We start from the raw sequence: 27,441 nt of genomic DNA, 5'->3' as shown, positions 1-27,441 counted from the left end.
TTGTAACAGATTCTGACTTGGAATATCCCTCTTGCCTATGATTATGGTTGGCCCACCTACCATTACTGGTTCATCATTAAGTGCAATCACCTCATTAATAACTTCCATATTTATCACTTCATTGCTTTTACTGGTTTCCCCTTGATTACGCAGAGCATTGAACCTGGACCCATTATTCAAATTCGAATTGGAAGCATTAATGGGCCCCTTCAATTTTGCCTGAATCCCGCCTTTCCTTTTCTCCCACCTCACGATCATCCATTCACCAAACGGCTGAGCTTCCGTCGACGCCGGGGACGGCGGCTGGGCTGTCGTACTTTTGCCCTGAGCAGCCTCCACACCCAGGGGCAAGGTAGAGAGCGGGCAATTCTCCTGACGGTGACCGAACCTTCCACAGTGGAAGCAAATCATATTCAAGCCTTCATATTCGACTTTGTAGGTTTGATCATTCATGGTGAATTTTGCAAGCAGTGCTTTCCGAAGATCAACCTCCACGCAAATCCTTGCAAACCTGCAGCGCTCCGTGCCAACATTTGAATTACCACCATCCTTAGCCACTTTCATTGTATGATCATCAATTCGCACCATGCGTCCCAAGTGGTTACCAATTCTCCACAGAAACCGTTTGCCATAGAGCTCCACAGGGAACTTTGGAATACGAACCCAAACAACAACTTTACCTGGGATCCCATCCTCCGGTACAAACCCTGGCTGCCACTGTTGAATGATCAGATAGTGGCCCATGATAACCCATGGACCACCATTGAAAACATGAGCATAATCTGCATCGTTGTTGAAGCGAATGATATAGAATTCAAGGTCCAGATCAATGACCTCCATTTCACCCATTGGCTGCCAGAGGCGCTCCAAGCGAACCCTAAGGAGGCTAAGCCCCAGCTTCTTGCCCAAGAGTTTGACAATGATCGCTTTCCTCCATGGTTTACAAGCTTCTTTCATCTCCTGCTTGGTAACCTTGATCACCGGGCAGAGAGGATCTTGTTGAACATTCTCCTCCATATCCTCATCCCCCTCCTCTTCATCATCAACGTCCTCATCAGCATCAGACCCTGAGTTGTCGATATAGTCATCTTCCTCCTCTTCCTCGTTCTGATTATTGCCATTGATACCAGCACATATATCCTTATAGGATCTTAGCTTTCTAGTCTGTGCTGGAGTTGTATGTTGACGTCCCGATTGCTGTTGTTGTTGCTTTGCCTTGAAAGTGCTCCGCCGGAGATTATCGAGTTCCTCCGGCGATGCCCCCTTACTCGCAGTGCTCTCACTCATTGCCCTAAAATTTTTTTTATTATAAGCTTTCTTTCTCTAGATCAACAAACACGGTATTTATTTAGTGTGAAGAAAAGGTTATTCTGGAAAAGTTAAAATTGTAAGACTGGAATGAGAGAAGACATAGTGATAGAAAACCTTATGTTGTGCTTCTTGTTAGTTCCTGCTAGTTCCAAATGGAATCCAATAATCATACTTCATGTTGTTGCTGAATGAAATGATAGTGACTGTAATGAGATGAAAGAAACAAAAAAGTTTGGAAATTCAAAAGAAACAGACTTTCAAGGTCGCCGTAGGAGATGAAGAAAGAAGAATAGTAATCCTTCAAAAAAAATTGTGCAGCTTCCACGATCAAATCGTTGAAATCTGATATTTGATCAGTAAAAACAATCCAGAAGTGAAAACTGTTAGGTATAGCTTATTTAACAAGTGATGCAATTTCTTTGGGTAGGAAAAATTGTAGCTATTATTGCATTAAAGAAAATAAGACTTTATTTTCACCCTTTGTTGCGGTGCATGAAAGAACACGAGCAAGTGCGAGGAGTGATTGTGGAAGACCCTTCCCTTTTCCTCCAGCAGACCTCACTTCCTCATGTGATCACAGCACCATCAGATAGCCAAATTAATACTGGCAAGTGTATAGGTAACATTTTAGAGTAACACCACATCAAGAAGTCCTATGTTATCAAATATGAATAATATGACAAGAGTTACAAATTATTCAACAACGTGCACGTTCCATGCAGCAAGACACATATAAAGTCCTACGAAAAAGTAGTTAGTAAAAGATATCCATGTCCAATGGAAAAGTGAACTATATATGTGAAAAAGGGTAATAGTGAAAACATGTCAAAAGTAACCAGCAATTCAACCACTGAAGATCGGTAGGTGGTGGTGGTGGTGGCGGTTGGGGGGAGAGATGTCAAAGTGGGTTCGACCCAGCGGATCAACCAATTTGCGTGTCGGGGGATGGGTGGGTTGGGTAATTCAACTCACCAGCCTGTGGGGCTGACGTAAGATTAGGATGGGCCATCTTTTTTTTTTTTTTGAAGAAAAATGCATTTTTTCTTGTGATTTTTTACAGCTTTGGGCGGGTTTGGCAGGCCAACCTGCCCTCCAGCAGGTTGAGTTGGGTATCTCAACACAATATATAAGAGTGATATTGGACTTGCAATTGTAGTAAAATATAGTTGGTAATATTTTTTTCACGGTACTTGTTAATATTTATTATAAGATATTTTAATGTTTAACGTTAAATTGGGTATGTTAAAAAAAACGTTAAATTGGTTATTATATTACTTAAAAATATTTTTAAATTTTTGAAGTTCAAAATTTCTTTTTATATATAAATATGGGCATTCACAGTGAATTTTTTTTTTAAAAGCTTTATTTTACTTCAATGGAAATCCAATTTCACCCTTTCTTCAACGTATGCATTATTTAACAATAGTATTTTGTAAATGTTTATTTATTTTATGGCTGATAAAAATAATTTTAAATATGTGTTTTAATTTGATTTACTAAAAAATTCTATAACGTTTTAAATGAAAGGATTAGGGAATAAGGAGGATAATTTTGAAGGGACATTTTTGGAAAAATTGATGTTATGTGATAAAGTCTACTAAAACTTAAAAGAAAAGTCAACACACGGGTTGTTTTGCACATTTTAGTAAGTTTAGGAGATAAATACACATTTTAAAACGTTAGGGTCTAAATCGCACGAGAGTCAAACATATTAAACCTTATTATTTTTTAAAAATCTGAAACAAACATATTAAGTTTAAAAAATAATTTTTAATTAAAAAACTAATTCTAAATTAACAAGTGGTTTTTTAGTTAAAAAATCTGAAACAAACACAATCTTAGTTTAGATGGTTTCATTCTAAATTGACCTTATTTAGGTTTTAAATTGGCTACTCTTGTGAAAACCTCGCATTCTCCAATATCAGTCCAACCTTCGCCCTTGTAATTGAAAGCCACTGGACTTGAGCCAATGGGAAAATAGTTTATATTTTCTTATGAAAACGAAATGTGATCAAAGTAAACAAGCTTTAAACACCAATAAACAAAGAGTAAAACTGCATGAATCATTCATGAAGATATATTATTTAAGCCATATAAGTGAAGCTTTTATTTACAAAACTCCCAAACTTGCATTTTCTTCCAGCTCCTCCCTTTATCCGGGCTGTGATACAAACCATCAATTCTCACTGACCAATAGTAGCCCAAATAGCTTCCTTCATAGTAAGGATTAGAGGCAGAGAAAAATATGCAAGAAGTGTTCCAAAACAGTTGGCCAGCTTTAACATCAACATCTGGTGCTAATATTGTGAAAGTATCTCCTTGTTTCAATTTAATCGGACCTTTATTATCGTAATTCAATGTCAATGGAGTTGAGCCAGGGGGCATATCATTGCTAATGGAAATAGTGCTCATGTTGATTTTTGGCTGTGATTGAAGCTTAGGCGCAGTTTCAGAATTTATAGAGTCTGCAAATGTTGAACCATTGAACAGACACACTACAAAAAAAAAGCAATAGGGTAAAATGAAGCGAAACATACATCTTGTTTGTTATCTTTTCACGGGTCGATATTGCTTTTCTTATTTTCTAACTTAGCCATTAGCACTCACTCGTACACACATATATATAGGGGGTTTGGTGTAATTATTTTTTTAAAGGAAATTTGGTATAGTAATGGTACATATATTTGATTTGGAAAAATCATAAATGCATTTAAGAATAATCTTAATAAATTAATATTTAAGTTATTTTGTGTTGAAAAAATAATATTAGTAGTTTGTTATCATTTGACTTGGAAAGTCATAAATGTATTTAATGATAATCTTAATTACTCCATCCGTTCCAAAATGTAAGTTGTTTTAGAATTTTTACTATATTCCAAAATATAAGTTGTTTTGCAAAACTAATGCACTCTTTCTCTATTTCTTCCTTATATACCCTTATTTAATATTATATGTCTTAATTACCACCTTCAATTTTCACCTATCACAACTCTCACTATCCACTTAACCAATAATAACATTTCTCTCTCCTTAATATAACACAACTTTAAATAGGGGTATTTTAATCAAAAAAAATTATCAATTAATAAGCTCTTAAACAATGTGCACAACCTAAAACAACCTATATTTTGGAACGGAGGGAGTAATTATTATTTGAGTAAAGAAAATTAAATTCACATAATGAGAATTCATATTAATATCCTTTTACCACAAAAAATATTAATATCTTTTTAGTTATGAAATACTAAATTAATAAGATATTATATACTATGAAATATAAAATCATTTAAATAAAATAAACATTTTGGAAAACAAAAACAATTTGATGCATGTATTTAAAAAAAATTGAAACGTATTTTATACAATTTTCTAAATTATGTAAATGGGTTTTTATTTTTAATAAAATACAAAATAGACGTATTTTTCAAGGAGGAAAATCAGGTTAAATATTTTTATAATGTTCTATATAAAAATCAGAATTTTTAAGCACTCAGTTATTATTGTTAAATGTAATATGACAATTTTCCTCTTGTAACCCAAAAGAAAATGTAATATGACAAAAATATTTACCTAAAGGAAGTTTAATAAAAGGCTTTATGAAATATTATGTTTTTTTTATAATGTATTGTTATATTTTGATGAGACTTAAAATTAGTTTCTGCTTTATTTTTCTCTTTTCTTTAGTACATAACAAAAAAATATTGATTTAAACTTTTTATGTGAGAGGCTGAGAGCATATACATAACCCTGGACTGAAATACCACGTAGGAGAAATAACATGCATGAATTAGAAAACTTGTAATATTAAATTGGATCCCGCTAATATGGACCCCTATTTTTTGGGGTCCAATTTTAGACCCTTGTTTTTTACCTGCTATCACCCTTCAGGAAAAAAAAGAAAATTAATTAGATAGTTTTAATTAACGATTTATTAGTTTTTTAATCTTCATCTTGTTCCTCTTCATCTTCTTCCCCCAGAAATTCATCCATCTATTCCCATGAATTTTTATTCTTCTTTTTCCACCGAGAACCCAACACCTTGCAGATCTGGGTACCACAACTCAAATCCAGAAATTCATCCATTCATTACTTATGAATCACCTCATCATCTTCTTTTTCACCCAAAACCCAACCCCTTAAAATTGTCACACCCAAATTCTCACCATCCTCATTAAAAACAAATCCAAAAAAAAACCTTTCAACTTTCTCTCATTTAGGAAAACAAATATGGGTTAAAAAAACATACAAATCTGGATCCCACCAACTTCATTCAACTCTCCATCTATCTATATACATATGTGAAGGAGACTTGAAAAAATAGTATTAATCACATTAGCAATAAGATCATTAGACACATTAAGAAAGACTACAAAGTCATAATTTAAAAATAATTTATTATCAACTTTTGAGTTTCTTATAAAAAATAATTTGTTAATTAAAATTAGTTATAATTTTAATTATTAATAATAAATTGAGAAAAATTTAAATCTTTTTTAAAAAACAAAGAAATATATTTATATGTAAACAGTATTAGAAAATTAGATTAATTAAGTAAAAATAATATTTATTAATAAAAATCATTAAGAAAAAATTATTTGAAAATTAAAAAATGTCTCTATAAAGTATATACTAATAACTATATCATATGTGTGTATTATTTGAAAAATATTTTTTAAATATGCTTTTTGATCTATTTTGATAGTAGTAAAATTTAGTGGAGAAAGCATAATAGTGGGAAATAACTTTAACCAAAGATGAATAAATTTAAATTTACTAAATAAAATTTTACGATATTAAAATTATAGCTTATTATTCGAGTTAAAATATTTCAAGTTCACTTGATAATTTTTCATATTAAGATCGACGATCACCTCTTTCAGCTCAAAGAACATTGTTGCCATTAATTGCTAATCCAAAAACATCTGTCCTATTAATTGCTCTTAGAATGCTCATGTCAGTTTGATTGCAATGTTCAACACTATATCTGCTAATTAACCACATTTCACCATCATTAATAGCTTATAAAAAAAAACATCATTAATTAATGTTCATCCTTCTCTTTATGATAAGGACCTAGAGATGCTTTATTCACACAGTATATTAGACATAAGATAATTACCGAAAGTTCCAACCATATCAACCAAAACTAGTTTTCCTCCATACAACTGATGGATTGGAGAACTAACTAAAATGGTCTCATCTAGATGTATGGTAATTGAAAAAATATACTCATCAAAATGATCTCATTTGTATTTGCACGCAGTGGAGGAACCAGAAAATTTAAGAAGTTTGGGCACATTTTAAAACCGCAAATTCACACGCCACAATATATATATAAATAGCTATAAATCAAAATAAAAAAACTCATCATTTTACCAACTAAAGTATAGCTAATTTGAGTTCCATTTCATTAGACAATACAAGATAAGAAAAAGACAAGTCCAAGAGGACAATACAAGATAAGAAAAAATGTAGCATACCAATAGTGTGCTAAGTTTTTAGAAAACCATGAGGCAGATGCCCTCTCCGAATCGTCTTTGCGGTAAATGTTTGAAGAATATCAACATTATTAAGTGACTTGAATATCTCCCGCTGTAACATATCATCAAGTCATTGAACCACTCATCAATACACTTATGCACATTCCATTTTCCCTTTTCTTTCTTCTCACTCTCACTCACACTATCAGACATTTTCAGACTCACTCTCTCTCATTTTTTCACTCTTGAATAAAGCCAAGGGCAAGTGGCAACCTCACTCACTCTTGAATACAGCCAAGGGCAAGTGGCAATCTCATCTTTAATGCCACAAGTCTCAAGCCTCACTCACTTTTTACTCACTTTTTACACTCACATCACTACATCATCACAATTCACACACGGCCTCACTCAAGCCTCTCTCTGCCTCTCACTTTCTGACTCCCCCCTCTCACTCACCCACGCGGCCACGAGAAAAGAGTGTGAACCCTCCATGGTGCCTTGCTTTCCTTGCACCTTCACTAGTGCCAATAATGCCCACAATCACAAACACCAGCAAAATCCAAATTTTCGCCATTGAAGCTCGATTACTAGCTGAGATGTGAAATGGGTATTGCTCAAAAGATCTGAATTTCATTCCCTGTGTTTGATCCCCATCGAGTCACGGCCTCACCCACCCACGCCAGCACAATCGAATCACAGAGATATTCACAATCACAGTCTCACAGAGATACAGTTCCAGCACAATCAGATTCATAGAGATTAAGAAGTTTTACCTGCTTCTGCTTGGTGGTTTGGTGGAGGGAGCAATTGAACAATGGGTGAACAGAGGTGAAGCCGTGCGTGAAGGAAGTGGTGAAGGGTTTCATAATTTTGTTATTTTGACATCCTCGCCATTGCTGCTCGTGATTCTGTTGTTCTGGTAATTTATTCACTCATAACTATGCAAGTGTGACTTATTTATCACTCTTGTTGGTAATTAACATTAACATGATGCATCTTATTCCAAATTCATTCAGTTTTATGCAAAGAAAATGTCACATGAAAGTTATGAGCAGTTCATTTAACAATTATATATTGATCTATGGATGTATATATATGTATATAGGTGGACATACCATTGGTACTACAGCTTGTCGATTCTTCAGTAACATTGTACAACTTCACTTCAAATGGTCTTGACCCTTCCATCAATGCTTCATTTCTTCCACAACTTCAAGCACTCTGCCCTCAAAATAGTGATGCTTCGAATCGAATTGCACTTGATACTGCTAGTCATAACAGATTTGACACATCTTACTATGCCAATTTAAGGAACAATCGTGGAATTTTGCAATTTGATCAAGCGCTTTGGAATGATGCTTCAACAAAAACCTTTGTACAAAGGTACTTGGGCTTAAGAGGTTTGACTGGATTAACATTTAATGTGGAATTTGGAAGATCAATGGTTAAAATGAGCAACATTGGGTTGAAGACAGGAAGTGATGGTGAAATTCGCAAGATATGTTCTGCTATCAACTAACTAGATAGCCAATTAGCATAACAAGATGCATGACTTATGGCTAATGTCTTACCAAAGTGGTCTTATCTTATTAGTGTGTCGGTCAGCCACTTTGGTAAGACACTAGCCATAAGCCATGCATCTTGTTATGCTAATTGACTAGCTAGTTAGTTGATAGCAGAACTTATCTTGCGAATTTCACCATTACTTCCTGTCTTCAACCTAATGTTGCTCATTTTTACCATTGATCTTCCAAATTTCACATTAAATGTTAATCCAGTCAAGCCTCTTAAGCCCAAGTACCTCTGTACAAAGGTTTTTGTTAAAACATCATTCCAAAGCGCTTGATCAGATTGCAAAATTCCACGATTGTTCCTCAAGTTGGCATAGTAAGATGTGTCAAATATGTTCTGACTAGCAGTATCAAGTGCAATTCGATTCGAAGCACCACTGTTTTGAGGGCAGAGTGCTTGAAGTTGCGGAAGAAATGAAGCATTGATGGAAGGGTCAGGACCATTTGTCTTCTACTCCAGATGATCTTTGTCATCGTTCTCGTCGGTCTCAGGAATCGATCTTGTCCATGTTCTCGCCACGTTCTCCTCTCCGTGTCGCGTCACAGATCTGATCGATCTTAATGCCTTGTTTGTAGCTTGAACTTTTACAAACAAGGTATTATTTGGAATATGCTCAATTCCTTTTTTCAATGGGTAGCTGCCAAAATTACATTAGTTCTTAACTTCAGCCCTTTTTCTCTCTATCTTTATTTTCCTTTAGACTCTTTACTACTTGCTATGTTTATGCCAGAAATTAAAAAAAATGCATCTCATTATCCATTTTTGAAATCTTAGTCTGCAATCATGCAATCAAGCTTTAGTGATGACAAAATTCACCCTTTGCAACGCTTTGGTCGTTCTCTACTTTTTAAAGTTTCTTTCAGAATTTGTTTCTGGTTATATTTAGTCAATCTGAAGTGAATGGCATTTACAGAGAATGGCTAGAAGATTGATTTTTGGAAAGGGGAATGAGAAGTTGGACTACCAGACATGAGAAATGAGAGAAGAAAGAAAGGGAAGGAGGGTTATTTCTTAATCTTCAGGACCAAGTTTAGAAATATTATATTCTTATATTTTCCGGTTATAATTCTTGCTACAGCAGGTAATTTAGAGTGATATATTGGTACATCACATGTGAGATGCTTCATGGTAGAAGCCACCATGAAAAATCCTGGGAGATCTTGGATGAACCATAAAATCATACAATACATATAGAAATATTTGTATAATAGATAATCTAAAATATTTTAATTAGACACAACTTATTCCAATTATCGCAATGACTAATTTACGTGTGGCGCACAACTCTTTAAAAGAACCACATGGACAATTTCCCATCAGAGAAATGTCACTTAAGGTGAGCACTACATAAAATTCACTCAAACTAACAAGTCGCTTTAAATTTACTTTAGTAATTAGTTTCCAAAACTACACCCCATCGATCAAAATACAAAGGTTAGCTCAACTGGCTTCTTGGTGAAAAACTGCTAAACATGGTGCTGTAAATGAGTAAATCTAATAAACATAAACATTGTGTTGTAAATCAGCAAGTGCACTATGAATATCTTGTGATGCCAGTCCAGTGAGTGCCCTTGGCTGAACTTCAAAAAGTTTGGAGGGGGAGCATAATGCAAATTAAGGGAATGGCAAATGAGTCATCCAATGGTTCATCACCAAGTTTAAATGTCATACACTATAAGAATGATGATACACACTATTCACAAATCTGAAGTTACAGAAAAAATCAAGGCTTCCTACAACTATATCTCATTTAGGACCTACATCATGAGGCAAGTGCAACTATATCCCAGTGTTGGGATTGTTCCCAGCAAGGATCAGAGAAATTTCCAACCCTCGGCTGAAAGCCTGGTTAAACATGAGGCGAGTTTGGAATGTTGATACAAATGGAAACCAAGAAAAGAATGCGATGGGTACAAATATGAGCATTCCCATGCCAGCATCATACAGGCGAGCAATTGATCGAATGGATTTCCATAGTCCCAGCCTCTTCATCACAGGCTTCCAAGCAGCAGCAATCTATACAAGGGCAATCATTATACAAATAAAATATCAAGACCATTGTACGCATAGTCAAACTCATGTTCAGCAAATTGGATAGTGTTCGGACTTTGATCCTAACTCCTAAGAGTGTTTGCAAGTGTGTCAGATTCTAGATGTCAAACAAAGAAATTGTCTAAATGGATGAGATTTGACATCCATATGGAAATAATATTTTCATTAACGAAAAGATTATGATGTAAAGGAGACAAGATATCCTGGTTTTTCCTAAAAAAAGGAGTAAATGTGAGAAAATGACTAGTTCAAACTTATTCTTCATCACCAGTTTTTGACTGGCTTGAACAGATCTTACTAATAATGAGATCAGTTGATTTTTTGGTTGAGTGGACAAGATACTTGACCAGTTAATCACTATTCCAATCGAATCACGTGGTCCAATTTGGTTTTTCAACCAATGGGTTTACTTACATAAATCCCTGAGATTCAGCTAAAAAGTGGCACTTTCATAATTACACAGAGACATAAACTGAAAATAAAAAGAAGAAACACAGCAAACTTAAACTCTGTTTGCCAACTAGGCCACCATGCGGATAAAAGCAACAAAACTTGGACAAATAAAACTAAACTACAAACAGCTGTACAATCAAAGGAAAGAAGAACTCACAGACAAAATTCCCCATCCAGTAGGAATGAAAGCTAACATAGCAGCAAATATGTCAGCCACAGATAGATCGGTCAATATAACTGCAACAACTAAGCCAGCCAATGCCAACAAAAGGGAGAGGCCTTGTACAAAACGCAACAGAAGCTGGAAATTGACTGATATCTTCTGGCTAAATGTGAAAACCTATTGAGCAAGAATACACGATAGAGTCAAGATATGAAATAATCAACACACATGTAATCTAAGACCACACATGATGCACATTTTTCCACCTTGAAAAGAATTATAAGCCCAGCCAGCACAATCCACGAGAATGCATAAACCTAAAAGAAATTCCAAACATAAGCAGTTAGTTGACTAACCAGTTCGTATTCTGTACATGTAAATATGTAAAATATCTGCATAATCATACTGGTCAAAATGAAACAAATCAAGCCACTCCGACCTAAGTATGGATGGTTTAAACATATAGCCAACTAAGTGATATTTCAAGTCGATATGTAATCTCAAGCTGAAGCTTGTAGTTTAGAGTTAGACACGCCGAGTCCAAAATACATGTCCCCAATGCAAAGTTGGCATTCAGCACAGATATGAGTTGCTTATGAAAACTGCCCTTGTCTGACTTAAACTAGTTCATTTATTTGTAGATACTCTCACCATATGTCCTAGGGTTGCCGTTTTTGGCAGCGCTCATGGAAAAACCTGCTCACTATTATCACTTAACCTGAATACCATATGCCTGATAGTTAGCCTCCTACCATGATCCCATAACTGTTATATGGCCTTTACATATGAAGATGTTCATGTGCAGGACCAGGAAACAGAGAACACAACCAGAGTAGATCGTGAATTATATAGGGCCTCATGATCTTTTTTTGCCTAGTCTATTAGTCATGTATACTAACTAGACTACACTAACTACTACAATAAGTATATATATATATATATATATATATATATAAAGCAACTGCACAAACATGGCAGGCAGTCGTATCTAGTCCAAAAAATTTAATAAAGTTAGGTATGGACATGGAGCCCCCACACCTATGCTTAAATAACACAGAGTAAATATGTAAATCAAATACTCATCAAAGATGCAAATTCATATATATTCACATACCTCGTAAACAAATTCTATCATTGAGCATTATTAGAGTAACACTAGTTTGACTCAAAGAAGTTAAATGACACACCTATTACCTTAAGTGGCTTTAAGGTTTTGTCGTGTGTGAATGTAACTTATAAAACTAACAAGTATTAAAAATTAAAGACCAAAAGTAAATAAATTTCTGTTGACATCCAAAAAACAAAAAGCAGTGAATCTACTAACTGAGTTGTAAAATTATGCAAACTAAATTCAGTTTTTAATGGAAACAGTTGGATACAAGAAAGGAAATCAAGAAAGAAACATTCAGCATATAATACCGTCAATGAAGTATCAGTTCCTTTAACATCCAGTTTATACACAATACCATACTGAAAGATGAAAAATCTTAGACTCAGTATGGTCTCTGCTATCCTTGAACCGAAGCTCCTGATATGGGCCTGCAGAAAGAATAATTTATGAATATTTAGAACTCAGATTTTTTGACAAAAAACGTTGAAACCAAAACTGAGTTACATAAAGGGGAAGGAAGAGAGTGGAGTGTTAAATGGTTTTTCTACTTGTAGTAATTGCCCATTACTTTCATTAAGAAGTGCCCACAACACCTTACAATAACCCGATAATGAATCATAGTCGTCCCAGGCTCCCAGACCCAGCTCATGCACTTCAAAATAGAGAAGCTGCAGCTCCTTCAATTGCCTACTACCCAGACTATCACCTCGAGGAAGAGGGCATGTCTACGTTGGTCAAGGACTAGCCTGGTCTTATTGCTTCAAATTAATTGTTGCATAGCTGAATTCTCAAGCAGGTTATAATCAAGTCAGTCACAAATTAATTCAGTAACTGAATTTACTAGATTGTGTATCTAGCAAGTTATGACACGATAGCTGAAGAAACCACAACCAACGGCTTACACAAGTCACCTTAACCAAATAACACACATATCCTAATAGAACCTATGAAAGCTCTCACAATCTGTATGCCATTGAACTCATCCTATTTGATATTTCTTGGGAGTTTACCATGAGCCCAAATTTATAAATAGATTAGGATACAAAGAAATATATAAGCAAGAAAAACATTTAGAAACAATCAAGGGAAAATAGATTACCAGTTCTTCTTCCCACCAAGCTTCCCAGCTTTCTTCTCCTTTAACCCCAATACCACCTCTGTAAAGTAACCAATTTGTCCAATCTCGGAAGTCTTCCACTACCCTAGAATAAAATCATAAGGGCAATCAGTATATATGAAGGTTTGGCTGAAGGATTTGAAAAAATTGCTTACTTTTGCCACTCAAATCCGGAAGGGTTGAATAAATATGGAGCAAACAACCAGGATAGAGCCATAAACCAACTGCTTATACTCAGAAGAATGTATGATAGTGCACCACCTTCATTATAGCCATAAGCAAGATAGACTATCAACAAAAGCACAACTTCCAACCTGAGGACAAGATATAGGCATATATTAATTACATTCCAGGTAAAGGAAAATAAAGAACTGCTAACGTTAAGAGGGAGGAATCTGCACAAGAATAATTTCACAATACAGAAAGGTGTAATATGTGAGCTATATAAAATCACATGCTGAGTAGTTATAGTTAAAGACAGTACATTCATACCGTAACCAGTTAGTAATCTAAATCTATATAGATCAGATATACAGTGAAACGCTTAAGTTTGTTCATTCATTAATGAACTCAGTTTCTCTCTATTTTCTATCAATCAAGCACACTTTACTTTCTCAAGTTTTAAATCATTTTCTCTTCACCTCTCAGGTTACTCAATCATAATAGCTGATCAGTTATAATCATGTTGTGCTAGAAATGCATTATGATAAGAAACTTTAAGTTATACATAGTATAGACTGAATCAGAGAGATAAAGAAAGGCAGAACATGACTTGTCAAATAATTATTTGACTTTTAGAAAGAGGAGAGCTAGCAACACCCTCTTTTGAACACACTCTAACAAACTCCACATAATTGGTCTATTTTCAAAAAAGTTAACATCTTGCTCTCAATTATTAAAAAGTGTGTTGACTTTTTAAAAACAAACCAATCACATTGTGTAAAAGAGTGTGTTTAAAGGAGTGTGTTGCTAGCATTTCTCTTTTAGAAATACAAGAAATCAGAACAAGAGACGAAATTATACTAATCTTGCACTTAAAATTCTATGCTACAGATTGGGAAACTGATGATTTAAGCAATATTTTTTGTTAAGCTAGTTAATGAGAAATAGAAAAATGATTTGAAATTTGGGAATCAGAAATATAGCACAATAATCAAATAAGATATTCCCCTTTTGTATTGACTACCTAGACAAACAAGGAGCCTCACCCTTTAACAAAATGACTACGAGAGTAGAGTCTGTAATTCTCAGAAAATTTAATATGGCGGACAACAAATCCACGGCCAGTTGCTTGATACTGTTAACAAATAAAACATTAATAATTGGGAAGAGAAATACAGACAAAAATGGCATAAAGTAGGCAGACCAACCCTTGCACCACCATGAAGAATGGTCCGACCAAAATAATGGGTTCTAGTACCCAGCGAAAATGTGAAAAAAACTGAGCAGAGCTGGAACTGCATTGTGACAAAACTGACAATGGCCTGCAGAGCAGTCAAGGATAAAAAATTAGAATAGGAAGGAAATTTTCTCAATAACTTTCTTTTACAGCAGACAATATATAAGTTCACGCACAATGCAGTTATTGAAGTTATTGCCAAATCAAACAATTTTTTCATAAACAATGCAGGATGCACAGTTAGAGGCAAGTCCACACACAAGTATCATGTGGCCATGCCTTGTTTTAATTGAAATGTCTGATAGTAACAGCAAGGACAAACAGAAATTGGAACAGGCAAGTTGTGCATTGAGTACCAAAAAGAAATCACAGCGTCTGGTTCCTTGGTCATGCCTTGTAAACAATGCATGAGATGTTACATCTTTTACAATTAAATCAAACATTGGCTGGGTACACCTTGTGTCACATACTCAAACTCAAACATGCATTGACAGAACTCTGTGTGAATGTCAGTGATAGGGTTTGAAACAGGAATTTCCTGAATCATACAGAATACATAGGTACACAATTCTCTACCAGCCTTAGAGCCAAGGCTCTCTCTTCTCAGAGACAATAATTTTCGGATTTGGCTCCTCTTAAGTGTGGCAGTCACTGTTGCGAGTAAAGTAAGTTATCACAGCTGTTGATTGAGAAATTGGCTGCGACCGTGATCATATACTTGCACATGTATAATGAGTTGTGGTGTTCTTTAAATTGTAACTGTTGATCTCTCAATCAAAGGTTGTGATAACTTACTTTATCAGTCGCTTTAGAGGAGCCAAATCCATAATTTTCACTTTTCAGCATTACAAATCATAAAAACAAAACGCTGACGAGAAACTGTCATCAGTTCCCCCTATAACTACGCTAAACAACTACTCATATCACAATTAAATAAATATTACATAACTGTTCTACCACCAAACTACATTTAAATAACTACTAATAACTGTCCTATTATTAATTCGGGCCTGCTATATATTCTATGCCACATTTTATGCTTAATTTCCGCATGATCCAAAACCTGACCCACATCTTAACTTTGGCCTTTTAACAGTCAGCTTCTCACATATTCGCAAGTATCACCAATTTGTTGCACTAAATTTGTTTGGAGACATCTATTAAGATAAAGAAAGTGATATTTACACACATACCCTCAAGAAACCTTGTTCGAGAATGAAACCCAAGATCATTGGCACAGCAGTGAAGATACCAATTTGAAACAGAAACTGTGTGTTCAAAGCAGCGCTCAAGGCCGTGTTCTTGGTAATCTTAGCCCTTTCCCCGATGGTTTCACCAACACCAGATAGTGCCTGAAAACAGATTGCACTTGAATTCATAAGTACAGAAGTGTAGTTCTGACATTAATTTGAACTAACGGGTATATACAGTTCCCTTCATCTGTTGCCAATAAAAATAAATATGTAGATCAAAACAGAAAAATACAAAATGGCATAACAACCCACCAATAGTCAGGCCAGAAAATGGTAATCTAAAACCATGTCCACTTAAGACAAGACAAACCCTATGCCAAAACTAGTGTGAACTACAACCATTTTAGCCATGGTATGCAACAACAACAGCAGCAGCAACAAAATTCGTATCCTACTAAGTAAGGTCGGCTATATGGATCTTCCATTGTCCTTTTGGCCTCCCTCTACCAACCCCTCTTCACAGGACTAAGAACAATGATATAAACTCTCCTCACCAATGCCTCCAAAGGTCTTTTTTTAGTATGGCCAAACAACCTTAACCGATTTACCGTCATATTCTCTTCAATAGGTTCCACACCAACATCTCTTATACTATCATTGCATATCCTGTCTTTTCTAGTGTGGCCACTCATCCATCTTAACATTCTCATTTGCTACTCCAACCGTTTTCTCATTCCCATTAAAGCCCAACATTCACTATCAAAGATGATGGCGAGACTTATACCGGTTTGGTAAAAGTTTCCTTTGAGCTGTATTGGTACTTTTTGGTCACAGATAATATGTTCTTCTCCACTTTAACCACAATATGGAAAATTAAAAAACATGTTAAAATGTCTATGTGCATGAATATTCAATGAAAAGCAACTTACCAAATACATTTTTCCATAAAGGAAGGCATAAACCGTCAGCACAGTTAACTGCAAGGTAATAAGGGAAAAATATAAGCCCTGGAAATTTTTTATACAACATATATTCTGAAAATTAAAAGGCCTTACAAATTTCATTCCATGAGAAGTGTTAAAATGAGTAAGTGTAATTGAAAAGTGTGGTTGGGCATGCTCTTGTTAGTGTAGTATTTTTGTTATGTTAGTTTATGGTCTGCACTGTAGTTAATGGTGATGTATTCTTTTAGTCAGTGCCAGCTGGCTGCTAGCTTAGACGGTTATTCTGTTTGTGCTCAGCTCCTCTTATATAAGAGCTTCTACTTGTACATTTCATTCAGTTAATCAATATAAAGTTTTCTCTATTTCTCTCAAAATACTGTTTCTCAATTGATCTCTCTCACATATTTGCATTTTAGTCAAATTAGGTCATCAACATTAACCACATCATTTTAAAAACAACCAGAACCACCAAGCCTTCTTGCTCTATCAAATCTAACAATTTTTAAATAATTTTGGTGTGATGTGATTTTCAATAGTTTCCAGTATGATTTACTCTCGACTCTTTCATCAGAATATCATCTACTTGCTCCATTTTTCTCCAGAGCCTCAATTTTATTTATTTGCATATGAACTAACAACCTTAAACAAGTTTCTGTTGTTGTCAACTCAGAAGGTTAGAATTTCAACTCCCAAAATTCACTAGGATAAAGGATGGGTGAATCATTTCTACATTTCATTCCCCTTGCAAAATCCCTACCACTTTGTAAGATTTGTTCATGAAGGGGGAGTACTGAAAATAAAGAAAGAGTTTCATTGTTATCGTGTTGTGCTGTAGATCCGGTTCACTCTAATACTTGCTTCTAGATATTGTTTGGTTATCCACACACACACACACATATAAGAAATATTAACTCCAATATACAATGTTGAAATAAAAAAAGAATTAATTTTCTTACCATTCGGTCAGATATGATAATAATGTATAATTCAATGAAAACGACAATAAATTTTATCTCGTAAATGGCGTACCATGGTACAAAAATAATATCCAACTGTTGTAAAGTAAAAAGACATCATGCGGAAGAAGTCAAAAAGTTGCCCAAGTCTGTATACATCACGGCTCAGAACTTGTTCCCCATTACCACCTGAAACCTTCCCTTCAAATAGAGCAATCTGATTGAGTCCAACATCTCTTCCCTTACCAACCTGTATATTTTACTATTAGAGCAGGATTTGTTGTAGCATCATAGTTGGAAGAACATGGCATATGGTAAAATGAGAGAAAAGTGAAACTGCAATGACTAAGATTTGAAAACCGACAATATTAATTGATACAATTGAATAAAGCACCTCATATGCAGAGGTGAAAGTAACACTAATTTTATGAAGCAGCGACTCAGACACCGGACAAAGTGACACAACTAAGATCCAAAAAGTAGGACACTGGGACACCATTATACCCTATGTCAATAAGCTTGAAAGAAAGTAACACTCATTTTACAAAGTAATCAGTAGGTCTAAAAAAGAAAGAGTTAATCTATCTAACTATTTTCGGATCCTTTGTTGGTCATAATCATTGAAAACAATAGGCTTTGGTTCATCAGATGACAAATTAACAATTGAAGAATTCCACTCCCATCAAGTGATCCAAACTCATCTCCCACTATATCTCACATGTAATTTAAAGGGATAAATATGAAAATGGTCCCTGAAACATGAGTGAAAGCTGGTTTTGGTCTCTCGCCGGCGTAACTTCCGGAAATAGTCCCTCCGGTGAGGTGAACCACCGTGCTGGAAATGGCCACGGTGGTTCGCCTCACCAGAGGGACTATTTCCGGAAGTTACGCCGGCGAGGGACCAAAACCAGCTTTCGCTCATAGTTTAGGGACCATTTTCATATTTATCTCTAATTTAAAATACAAAAGATATTTTATCATTTGTCTTTAAAAAAATTATTAATATCAGTGTTCCTCAAGTGTCAAGCCAACAAGACGTGTCGGTTTGAAGTGTCCGAGATGAAGAAAAACATTTTTGCTTAGACACCAAAAAAGGTGTCGGTGTCGTATCGATGTCCAACACCGGGACACACCTTTGAAGAGGGGTGCTGGTTCTTCAAAGGGATAGATCAATCTACATGCTCAACTGCATCTATTGAGCGCATCTCTAAGTGTGCGCTAAGCATGCAACTGCATATGTACTCCAATACCCATTAAATAACAAGCCTCACCTGAATATATTCATGATGAGTAATATTTCCTTGACGTAAGGTCGAATTGAATCCTGTATGAATACAAGAATTAAGAAAAGTATGAATGAGGGAAAAAGGATAGCAAAAAAGTGAAAACAATTTTCAGTAGAAAATAAAAAACATGCTTAGAGATCTATTTTATGTTATTCAGAGATTCATTAAATCAAACAGAAACATGGGAAAAAGAAAGATAATTATACAAATGTCAGAAGAAAAAAAAAACGTAAATAGGGTAATTATATCATGTAACCATGGCAGTTAGGGTACCTGCGTAGTCGAAGTTTTATGAAGCAAAAACAACAGTCATACCTGCGTAGATATCTTCACTGATATTGATAACACGGGAAGCCTTGCTGATACCACCACGGGTGATGTGGAACACTCTATCAAAAACATCAGGATGACCATAATGCATGCGGACCCTGAACAGATCATTAATTGACATATTTTAGCTTCAATTAGTTCGAATCTCGACAAAAGCAATTGTTATGCTAAGTAAAATGGGCTTACTTCAATGGATTTGCTAAAACACGCTGGCCTAAAGTCACAAAACTAGTTTCTTGATTGGACATGAAGGAGGCCAGAGACGAGACACTGGAAACAGTAAAAGAAAATTAACTCAAAAATATAAACGCAGAGTTAACTTGAGAAAGGACACAATATCACATATTTAAGCCACACATACCTTCCAGTAAATACATGTTCTCTAATACCAAGTATGGTAGGAGGACGGAGCCCATGATCAGAATGAAATTCTTCAAGAACATTTCTCATCTTCAAAGCCTCCTCAAAATAGTTATCCTATAATAAAACTTCTACTAAGCATCAAAACTTAAAGTAGCAGCATACAAATTACAAATTATACATTATCATATCATATAAACCACAAAATAGTAAATATTCAACAAAGTTTACTTACACAATATGTGAAATAGAAAACTGATATTAGAAAGTAAAACTGGTTACGAAAACATTTTTAATCACATAGTGTACTGGGTCAATGCCATAAGTCTATTAAATTATACAAATCTCATTCGACTCAAAGGATTATATTTAGGAGCGGACTTGATACAAAGCGAATACTACTGTGTGAATACTTATTAATCAACAGAATCTATTTAGAGGAAACTAGTAAAAAGTAAACAGCGGTTAACACTGCTATCACCTGATTCATATCAATTGTCTGGACTGCATTTCCACGGGTAAATATAATTGCATGGTTTTGGTTCTCAGGCTTCCCTTCACCAATTTTGGGATTTCCAGGTAATTTCAGGGAGTATATTTCCTAAAACATAAAAAAGGCTTCAATTCAGTGAGTGAAGAATGTCAAAAGAAATCCAATTAAACTTAGGGGCAAGAAAAGTAAAAACAGCCACAGAAAATATGGCAAACTACAAATCCCAACACAATCCCCAATACCATAATTAAAATAATTCAGGGACTTAATTTGATAACCAAAAGCAAGCAAACCAACCACATGAGAGCCTCAGACACTAATCTGTGTCTGAGAAGTTTATTTTCTTCAGCATTGTGACTGAATAGGAAGAAATCAAGTAACCATTAATTTTCACGCACTACAGACATGTAATGTGATATGAAAAAAATTGATGCCAGTGTTCATTTGGTCTCTATTATTATCCACTAATCCATCACCGAAGTTCAACAGTGATCATTCAAACAAACAGCACCGGGTTTTCAAGTTATTAATATATTTGTGAAAAACAATCAGTACTAAAAACAGTGATTCTATTAAAGATAAGAAACTGGAGTAAGAACTAAGAAGTAGATTTAAAAAAGGACTTAAAATTTGATAGTAAGAAGTGAAAACAGAATGCGATGATGCGAGACATAACGAAGTATATAAACGGTACAGAAGCACGGCACCTTGTCTTTCCCGTTGATATCAGCTTTCACGAGCTTAGAGTAGTATTCTGTGTTCACTCTTCCATCTCTTAAAGTTTCAACAACATCAATATAAGCGACACGGAGAGCTTCATTTCTAAAAGCATAAATAATGGAAAAATTAGATGGAATTAAACACGTATTTGAATAATGAACAATATCAACTAGAAAATGGCTAACACATGAAATTTAAACAATAAAATTGCTGACCGACCTTTGCATTAATAAAGCAATATCAGCAGCCTCAGGTTTTTGCTCCTCTTTCTGTTTACCATAAATCTGACATGTCACCACATAAGTAAACTTAAGATCTGCCTGAGCACGTGCTTCCGGGGATAAATCAAAGCCACGTGTATCAGTCACTTCATCAAAACTAGTCGCAGCCTCCAAATCTAACCACACAAAAAAAAAGTAAGAGGATTACGAAAATAGTAACATAAGGAAAAATAAGGAGGAGTTAAATGTCCCCTGACCTCCAGCTGTTATTCTCTCCAAATAGGTTTGAAGCATAAGAGCTTTCCTATAATACATCATGCCCCGGACTGTGTCATTTCAAACAACATAGAACACATATTAGCAACACAAAATTTTGCATGACAAATTTCAGAGGTTTGACGTCAATATGTAATTATTTTTACTAATAATGGGGCAGTTTGTTTAATATTATAGCTTGTGTCAAAAAGTGGTTTATTCTGGGATTTTTATATTAAGCGGAAGCTAATTTATGAAAAATTTGAAGAATATGAAACAATATTGGACACACAATATCAAAAGTGAAGTACAAAAGTTTAGAATGAAAAAATGACTGCATTAAATAAAATTCAAAGAGGACAAAAACAGTAACAAAGAGGACATAAATAATAGAAACAGAAGAAAATCAAGTATAGCAGCAAGGACACTAAAAAACATAACCTGTTCTGGACAATGTTTGCCCACGATAAGAGGCCCAAAAACGCAGTTCAAGAATATCGGCAGGGCTATCATAAAGCTCATTTTCAAGTGCATTTTCATCACGGCCAATGCGGGCAAGAAAGTTTTTCCACTCATCTGCAGTGAATTACAACACCAATTAATTAACAAATAATAATTAATACATATAAACAAGTATAGATAGAAACTCAGCCTTGAGAAGGAAGCAATAAAGATTACTTTATTAATTGCTGCATCCAAAAGTAATCATATTAAGCAGATTAGTTTAAACTTTTAAAACATATGGACGAATTTGAACATTCCCTCAAAGTATAGGAAAACAAATTCATTGTGGAATGGCAAGAATTGATTGGATCCAATCTGCATGAAAGTAACTCAACCAGTCCGCGCTTGAAAGAGATGAAAACTGAATATTTTTCTAACCATAATTCGAAAATGAATAAAGAACTTATAATATAAGCAGAAAAATCCTTATGGATACTTTCCTATAATAAAGCTACATTACAGGAAAAAAAAACCTATCATAATAGAGGAACCCAAAAGAAAGTCACACAAATAGTAGAAATGAATAATATCTCTCAACATCAACTTTAACACTAAATTAATTGGACCGACTCAATTTTTGCTAGAAAGTAATACATATACACAATGCCATCCAGTTATGATCTGATATTCTGATTTAAGCAAAATGAAGAAAAAACTACCTGGATATATCTTCTGCAGGTAGAACAAAATTGAAATGCCGTCTTCATTTTTCTTTAGGAGTTCAGCCATGCTGTAAAGCACAACCTCAGAATAATAAGGGGTGAAAACACTGCACAGTCAGAAAACAAAGATTAGCACAAAAACAACAAGTGGAATAATTTATTTCAAGAGAAAAAGATAAGTACCTAAAGGATAACATTTCTCGAACTGGCTTTGCACGAGGCATCTTCATAAAAAGTGAGTTTGTGAAAAATTCCAGCCTTCGCCTAGCCTCAAGATTTTTAGGAATGCTTGAAGCTGAGTCTTTGATAGTCAGCAGAGAGTACAATCTTTTGACTTGCACTCTCTGTATATGGACAACAGTTAGTAAATTCACAGACAAGGTCAATTGGCAAATGAATATAGAAAATATTATTAGAACATACTAAGTCGGTATTGGGCCATTTCAACTTTTCAAACAAATGTCCCTCATCCCTCGCTTTGGACAGTAAATTCCATGTGTCATAATTTTCCCTGATTAAAAAGAAAATCAACATTAATTTACAGCTAACGAAATGAGAGAAGGGATGATACCCCTGATACAGGCAACAGGAAAGCCTACTTCTACAGGGGCATTTGTTTCAAGGTGTATTATTGTATTCTCTTAATTATGTTCCCAGTAAAATTCAAAAACATGTCAAGTTAGTATTCAATACCTCTATTAAATATTTTATATTAATAAAAAACAAAATAAAAGGAAGTATGGTAGAATGAAGTGGGAAGTTAACGGAAAATAGCTTCTATGCCCATGGAAAAGTAAGATACCCACAGCTCATCGTGGGAAAAAAGGGCAAGGGAAACATTGATATTTAGCTTTCCTGGGAATCAACAATCAACAATACTTTACAAAGTTTGTATCGAGCCTTGGAGTTTGATTTCATGGGAACGATTCTAGATGCCCTAAAACACACTCTAAAAATCAACATTATTGCATAACAACAACTGTGACAAACCTCATATTTAATGAAAGAACATCAAGCCGTACAACATCGTAGAGATCTTGAACAGCCCTCACCGCACCCCTTTCCAGTTCAGGTGTTTCAGTCTCTTTCTATAAGATATCAATACAGTGATAAGTTGAAATTTCTGTTTAATTAAACTTCCATACAAAAGGCAACAGATTGAGAAGAAATATATATCCACATGCATCATCCAAATTCATATACATTCACAAACTGAGAACAATTTATAAAATCAACAAAAGTGTCTTCCTACTATATACTATATAGGGTTGACTACAGGGAAGTTAATCTAGGATTCATAGTTTATATTGCACTTTCGGACCCCTTTGTTTGGATTATGTGTGATTTTGGTCCCCTAGTGTTTTTCGAGTTAATCATGTTCCTTTACTTTTAAAATTAAGCAAATTTGCTCATTATCCCAATGTTCATATGAATAAAATAATTAAATCTTCACTTTCTTTTCAAGTATTTGAGGGTTTATAGAGGATTTGATATATGACACTTTTTAAAAGTTCAAAAGAAAAAATTAGTAAAATGTTGATAAATTTTAAAAGGATATCAAACTAGGGTTTAAAGAGGTGGGAAATTGATTTTTAATTATTGATTGACATCTTTAATAGCCAGTTTTGATGTGAATAACATCAACCATGACTAAATGGATTCAATTTGTGAAGATTTTTCTTAGCAAACAAAAAATTGAGTTTAAATTAGAATTCTAATGATAGAGGGACTTGATTTGCAACAATAAAAAAAGATGAGACTAAATCTGCCCAGAAAAGTATTGGGGGGACATAACTCACACAGTCAAAACCAAGGGACCAGAAGTGCAATTAAGCCTTAATTTTAATAACCATTTAGCTCAAATAATATATCCAGCAAAAAAATTGCACTAGACAATTTCTTTGGTAAAAGGAGAAATATTAAAAAAACAGAACCAGAATTGGGGGGTAAGAGAAAACACACACAGCGAGAAAAGTAATGCATACAAGCCCACTAAGGAAGCTTCTAGAGGAAGCAACCTAGCTAACTGTAAGAGAACAGACCTGTTAGAGTAAAACTAACTGAGTAGTACTCTATTAGGGGGAGATAAAGATATCTTCAAAAAACGAACAAGCTTTAAATAAAAAGAGAACTTAAGTGTTTAAGAGATTCAAGTCAACAAACTGTCAAATCTCTACATTCACATGTTAATATCTCTCTTGGAATAAGCATGAGCATAGGAGAAGACAGAATTCATTAAAATATCACAGATTATTCCTAGGGGACAGGATATGGTTTTGAAGATGCAGACTTTCTTTCCCGACTAAAATACTTGAAGAACCTCAGGAACACAAACAACCAAAGAATTTTAACCTTCATATTTGTAACACTACAGGAACTTTGAGAGCCTGTCTCTTCTCAAAATTGAGTTCACCTCCTTATAACAGCCTAAGCACCCAAAACTAGCCCCATTACTGACATCTAATCACCTCACATAGCAGTAACAGAGCTAGGTCCGTTGGAATCGGACATGTCCTTTCCTCCACTATAACACCTTAATTGGGGGCCTAACACTCACCAAGCAAAGACTTACATGGGGCTTGCTAGGCTGAATTTGCTCTTAAGTCTTAACCAATGGCGTTTGAACAAGTTATTAAAGGGATTAAGAATCTATGTAAATCAAGATTCCTTTTAACAAAAGCATTTCTTTAAGGTTTTTTTAAAAGCTAGCCCAGGCGTCTTTGCAAAACTCAAATTTGATGTGCTACCACGTAGAATTTGGGTTAGGACTAACTGTACCTCAAAAAGCTAGTCATGAAGGAGGGTTGTTCATACCGCTTTGGTCATATCTCTAGTCAATGTGGAACCATAACACCCCATCCCCCACGCTCAGGGTTGGACATCCAGAGCGTGAAGTTTGTAGGATTGGACATTTGCGGTGGCCCATTTGTGGATGGCTCAATAAACATATCTAAGATAAGCCTTGATATCATCTTAGAATTTCTCTACCCGTTATAAGGACTATTTTGCACTTATCTCTAGTCAATGCGAGACCTTAACACTAGCTTTGTGATGTGATGATAAAAGAAAGACTGAAAAAATTGAGACAAGAATGACATCACAGTCATCCTTAATAGACAATAAAAAAAAAATTGAACATACATAAAGAGATAAAATATCAGTCATTGTAAACAAGCTTTCATAAAAGTAGATACAATAATTCATTAGAAATTAAATAATACGAAGAAAGAAAAGGGAGGATACACCAAAATCAAACTTAACGGACCCGAAACAGATAAGCAAACATTCATAGAATAATGCAAGAACTTAAGAGATTGAATACACACCAGAATCCCCATCAATGCAGTTACTCTTGATACCACAAGAGCCAACTTATTAAGTCGGAAGTCCACAGGAATACTCCTTCTTGTAATACTATCATTAATATCATCATATATCCTTTCAACCCTGGTATTCCAACAACAATTGCAAACAAACAACCAAGAAATTAAAATATCAAATGTATGTCTATCGTACAAAGAGAGAACAGGGTTCATGCACTTCAAAGTTACAATACTTACCACATCCTTCCAGTGTCATCTAATACTTCAGTCAAAATGAGTTTAATAGCATAGTAACACTCCTGAACAGCATACATCATATAGTCATCTCGAGAAATCCTATCCCAAAGCTCATCTTGAGTATCTTTACTCTCAACAGCAATATCCCTAGCCAAAAATATCTACATAATCATGCACAAGAACTAATCAATAAATCTTTACAAAATGAAAACATACATCATGAGCACAAGTAACCATCAAAGCCAACATAAATAGATAGGTATATTGATGCAGCGGAAGTCGTACTAGGATTGCAAGCGCAAATCCTAAGGAAAAGGTTTCTGGAATCCACCAGAAAGGAAATTAGCAAGCGCTAAAACCCTAGAAAATACACTAGAATCCACCAGAGAAGAAGAGAAAACTCTTAAATTTTATTATCAATCAAAACTGAATAAGCTATTGCCTTACAAGTGCTTAAATAGAGAAATAGGAAAACCCTAATGAAACTAAAAATAAAGAAAATCCTAACTAAAAGATCCTAAACTCAATTAGAAAGTAATTTAAAATAACAAAACCTAACAAATTGATCCTAAACTTAATTAAAAACGGAATAGATTCGGAATAGATCCTAAATATATTTAAAAATACTAAAAATAATAAATTCCTAATTAATCTGCTCCTGCATCAGGCTCCTCTTCTTGTGAAGAACTCGACCCCGAGTTCTAACGTAAAAAAAAACAAAGGAGGCCTCTGTCCGGAACTCATGAACGACATTAAGAATGCCCGAGTCAAATACCCAAATCTGTGAAGAACTATCTGATGCCCGCATGAATGCGTCATAACCAAGTGCCTCTGATGTCTTTGCATTCTCCTCTTCTTCCAAAGAACTTGACCACAAGTTCTCTTCTAAATAAAAGGCTTCAATATGCAAACCAACCAAACGAACAACACTATTACTACAACTCCGAACTCTTTTTCCATCATCTCCTTCAACAAATATCTCATGAGCACCATCACTATCTTTAATCAATCCTAACCTCTCCAGTTTCTCCAAAATAACCTTGGGGGCTTTTGAATTATAGGAGATAGTGCTTTGTACTCCTGTAGGAAGCGGAGTTGAAGATTTGAATGTAAGAAACTCTAAGGACTTCATGTGGCCAAAGTTTTCATCTTTTGTAACGTCAACTTCCCCGGGTTTCTGCGCAGATGGAACCAAATCACCCACCAACGTTTTTGCCTCATCTTCCAGGCCAACAACAGAGGATGGCGCAAATGAAATTTGAGAATCAGATTCCGAAGAAGTTGCGTACATAGGTCTTG

The 27,441-nt window shown here is 34.8% G+C and overlaps 1 protein-coding gene across 2 annotated transcripts in view; it reads right to left on the bottom strand.

Moving 5' to 3' along the window:
• Positions 1-9,993: 9,993 nt before the first annotated feature.
• The window catches only part of LOC130716627 (callose synthase 9), a 38,434-nt gene continuing 20,986 nt past the window's right edge, over positions 9,994-27,441 (bottom strand). The window contains exons 28-53 of one of the 2 annotated variants that reach the window (XM_057566608.1): positions 26,143-26,303; positions 25,909-26,029; positions 23,573-23,670; positions 23,006-23,093; positions 22,766-22,926; positions 22,580-22,689; positions 21,858-21,992; positions 21,419-21,487; positions 21,160-21,337; positions 20,928-21,042; positions 20,209-20,328; positions 19,729-19,844; positions 19,554-19,637; positions 19,353-19,465; positions 19,023-19,075; positions 17,825-18,001; positions 16,781-16,828; positions 15,852-16,010; positions 14,630-14,743; positions 14,468-14,556; positions 13,415-13,573; positions 13,242-13,344; positions 12,451-12,570; positions 11,298-11,348; positions 11,026-11,208; positions 9,994-10,379 (exon numbers count right to left, since the gene is read on the bottom strand). In XM_057566608.1, coding sequence (XP_057422591.1) covers positions 10,143-10,379; positions 11,026-11,208; positions 11,298-11,348; positions 12,451-12,570; positions 13,242-13,344; positions 13,415-13,573; positions 14,468-14,556; positions 14,630-14,743; positions 15,852-16,010; positions 16,781-16,828; positions 17,825-18,001; positions 19,023-19,075; positions 19,353-19,465; positions 19,554-19,637; positions 19,729-19,844; positions 20,209-20,328; positions 20,928-21,042; positions 21,160-21,337; positions 21,419-21,487; positions 21,858-21,992; positions 22,580-22,689; positions 22,766-22,926; positions 23,006-23,093; positions 23,573-23,670; positions 25,909-26,029; positions 26,143-26,303 — 3,162 coding nt within the window. In that variant the 3' untranslated portion in view covers positions 9,994-10,142. Of the gene's footprint in view, positions 10,380-11,025; positions 11,209-11,297; positions 11,349-12,450; positions 12,571-12,735; positions 12,923-13,241; positions 13,345-13,414; positions 13,574-14,467; positions 14,557-14,629; positions 14,744-15,851; positions 16,011-16,780; positions 16,829-17,824; positions 18,002-19,022; positions 19,076-19,352; positions 19,466-19,553; positions 19,638-19,728; positions 19,845-20,208; positions 20,329-20,927; positions 21,043-21,159; positions 21,338-21,418; positions 21,488-21,857; positions 21,993-22,579; positions 22,690-22,765; positions 22,927-23,005; positions 23,094-23,572; positions 23,671-25,908; positions 26,030-26,142; positions 26,304-27,441 lie in introns of those variants that run through there. The other variant, XR_009012101.1, reaches the window with a different exon arrangement.

The sequence above is a fragment of the Lotus japonicus genome, chromosome 5 (genome assembly GCF_012489685.1).
Source record: "Lotus japonicus ecotype B-129 chromosome 5, LjGifu_v1.2".
In the NCBI taxonomy this organism is placed as follows: domain Eukaryota; kingdom Viridiplantae; phylum Streptophyta; class Magnoliopsida; order Fabales; family Fabaceae; genus Lotus; species Lotus japonicus.
Note: the sequence above shows the minus strand (reverse complement) of the source record. Positions and strands in the feature narration are given on the sequence as shown.